The 2889-nt window shown below is 50.4% G+C and overlaps 1 protein-coding gene across 1 annotated transcript in view; it reads left to right on the top strand.

Annotated features, from left to right (window-relative positions):
* Positions 1-2275, top strand: part of SLC45A1 (solute carrier family 45, member 1) — a 34119-nt gene extending 31844 nt beyond the window's left edge. The window contains exon 10 of the mRNA XM_011938301.1: positions 1856-2275. Coding sequence (XP_011793691.1) covers positions 1856-2122 — 267 coding nt within the window. The 3' untranslated portion in view covers positions 2123-2275. The remainder of the gene's footprint in view (positions 1-1855) is intronic.
* The last annotated feature ends 614 nt before the right edge of the window (positions 2276-2889 follow it).

The following is a 2889-nucleotide window of genomic DNA, read 5'->3' as shown; positions in this document are numbered from 1 at the left end:
AAAAAAAAAAAAAAGTGAAGTTTCACTTCACATAACTTAAAACATGGCTGTTTCAATCAATGAAACTCAAGTTTCTCCTGGATCCCGGAATTCAACCTGTATTTATAAACGTATAATATATTTAGCTACTATTTTGTTTAAATGAACTCATTGGGCTAGGTTGGTAAATGTTATAATTTTTACTATTTTCTACAGAGAAAATAGTCTCTAATTCAAGTTGGAGCTATCTGTGCAGCAGTTTCTCTACAGTTGTACATAAATGTTTTTACTATAAAATGACCTAATGTATAAAATACTACTGCATGCCATAATAAAGATAGTAATACTTTCAAAAAAAAAAAAAAAGAGAGGATCAATAACAGTGCTGAGCCACCCCATATTGGAATCTGAGGCAAAAAGAAAAATGGCATTTAAAAGTGCCTTAAAAGGCCGAGTGCAGTAGCTCATGCCTGTAATCCCAGCACTTGGGGAGGCCAAGGCGGGTGGATCACTTGAGGTCAGGAGTTCAAGATCAGTCTGGCCAACATGACGAAACCGTGTCTACTAAAAATACAAAAATTAGCCGGGCATGGTGGCCCATGCCCATAATCCCAGCTACTCGGGAGACTGAAGCAGGAGAATCGCTTGAACCCAGGAGGCGGAGGTTGCAGTGAGCCAAGATCGCGCGACTGCACTCCAGCCTGGGTGACAGAGGCTGCGTAAATAAATAAACAGGCTGGGCGCGGTGGCTCACGCCTGTAATCCCAGCACTTTGGGAGGCCGAGGTGGGCAGATCACAAGGTCAGGAGATCGAGACCATCCTGGCTAACACGGTGAAACTCCGTCTCTACTAAAAAATACAAAAAATTAGCCGGGCGCGGTGGCAGGCGCTTGTAGTCCCAGCTACTCGGGAGGCTGAGGCAGGAGAATGGTGAGAACCTGGGAGGCAGAGCTTGCAGTGAGCCGAGATCGTGCCACTGCACTCCAGCAGGGGGACAGAGCGAGACTCCGTCTCAAATAAATAAATAAACAAACAAATAAATAAATAAATAAAGTGCCTTAAATTTTCGTTGATATTTTGCTCAGCATAGACTTTTAACAGCTGTATTGAGATATTGTGCAGCATCTAATAGCGTGTGACGTGCACCGTTTGGTGGTTTCGGCACACGCAGAGTTGTACAACCGTCACCACCGTCAATTTCAGAACAGTTTTGTCAGCCCAGGAAGAACCCGTCAGCTGTCACCCCTCTGACCCTCCCACTCCACCAGGCCTAGGTGACCACTAACCTACTTCCTGTCCCCATGGACTTGCCTATTTGGGACGTCTCCTGTGATGGAGTCAGGCAATCCGTGGCCTCTTGTGTCTGGCATCTGTGGCGCAGCTGTAGGCTTCCAGCGTGACATACAGGGAAGGGAGAGTGAGTGACGCGTCCAAGCTGGAGGTCACGAGGACCTCGGAGCCTCAGACAGAGGACCAAAGGGCGTCATGTGCAGAGGACTTTGTGGGGAGCGGTGTTGGGCAGGTCCCATCCTGGACAAAGGTGAAGGATGGGATGGTGGGAGTGGAGTGGCCGCCTGGCTGTGCAGATTGGTTTTCTTTGGGTGAGAGGACGGGGAAGAGCGCAAGTGCTGAGCGGGGAAAGTGTCTCCGGCCGCCTCGTCTGTCCCGTTAGTCACGGATTCTTTTCATTGTCGTCATCTCTCCAAACACAAATATTGTTAAACTCTTGGCTGAACTCCCTGCGCACGCTGGCACTGGAAACTGTGAGGCCGCTGTACGTGGGCCGCTCAGGCCTCCTGGGCTCGCAGGACACGTGGAGCTCGGTCACCTCGTGCTGCGACGGGTCTCACTGACACGTTTCTTCCTCTGGGTCAGTTTGCAGGGTCCAGTGCGGACGGCACCCGGCGGGGCATGGGCGTGGACATCTCTCTGCTGAGCTGCCAGTACTTCCTGGCCCAGATTCTGGTCTCCCTGGTCCTGGGGCCCCTGACCTCGGCCGTGGGCAGCGCCAACGGGGTGATGTACTTCTCCAGCCTCGTGTCCTTCCTGGGCTGCTTGTACTCCTCCCTGTTTGTCATTTATGAAATTCCTCCCAGCGACGCTGCAGACGAGGAGCACCGGCCTCTCCTGCTGAATGTCTGACATTGCGGAGCCTCGACTCTGGACACGCGCCTGCACCTGGGGGTCTGCAGCAGGCCGACCAGTGAGGACCAAAGGACCTTGGTGGACAGGGGGACAGGCTGCCTCCTGGAATGTAGATATGTGATAAAATAATAAACGACAGCGGCAAAGCCTGCGGTTTCTAGGCATTGCTCTCCGGTGGCTGAGAGGTCCACAGGGGATTGAGTTACCCTCCTGAGGACTTGGGCAGGGGGAGGTTTGTAAGAATCTTTTTTTGAAAATGAAGGTGTAATTCAAAGCTTCTCAACCAGGGGCAATTTTGCCCCCCACCCCCACCCCCAGGAAGACGTCTGGCAATGTCTGGAGATAGCTTTGGTTGTCACAACTCAGGGATGCTATAAACCTCCCACAGCACACAGGACCGCCCCAACGGCAAGGAGCTAGCAAGACCCACATGTCAATCATGCTGAGGTAGAGAGAGCCTGGTCTAACTGGACCATACATTCTGTACATTGCATCCCAGGGTAGAGTCAGAGCACACAGGTCTTTTGGATCAGAATGCCTCATATTCATTCACTTGTCCATTCATCCATTTATTCTCTCATCCATTCATTCATCTACCCATCCACATATCCACCCATCCACATAACCATCCATCCACTCATCCAAATATCCTCCCATCCAAATATCCATTCATCCATATATCCATCCATCCACATATCCACCCATTCATCCATCCACATAACCATCCATCCACTTATCCAAATATCCACCCATCCAAATATCCA

This window comes from Colobus angolensis, unplaced genomic scaffold (genome assembly GCF_000951035.1).
Source record: "Colobus angolensis palliatus isolate OR3802 unplaced genomic scaffold, Cang.pa_1.0 Scaffold170, whole genome shotgun sequence".
Taxonomy (NCBI): Eukaryota; Metazoa; Chordata; class Mammalia; order Primates; family Cercopithecidae; genus Colobus; species Colobus angolensis.
The sequence above is the reverse complement of the archived record's forward strand: the minus strand, read 5'-3'. Positions and strand labels throughout refer to the sequence as shown.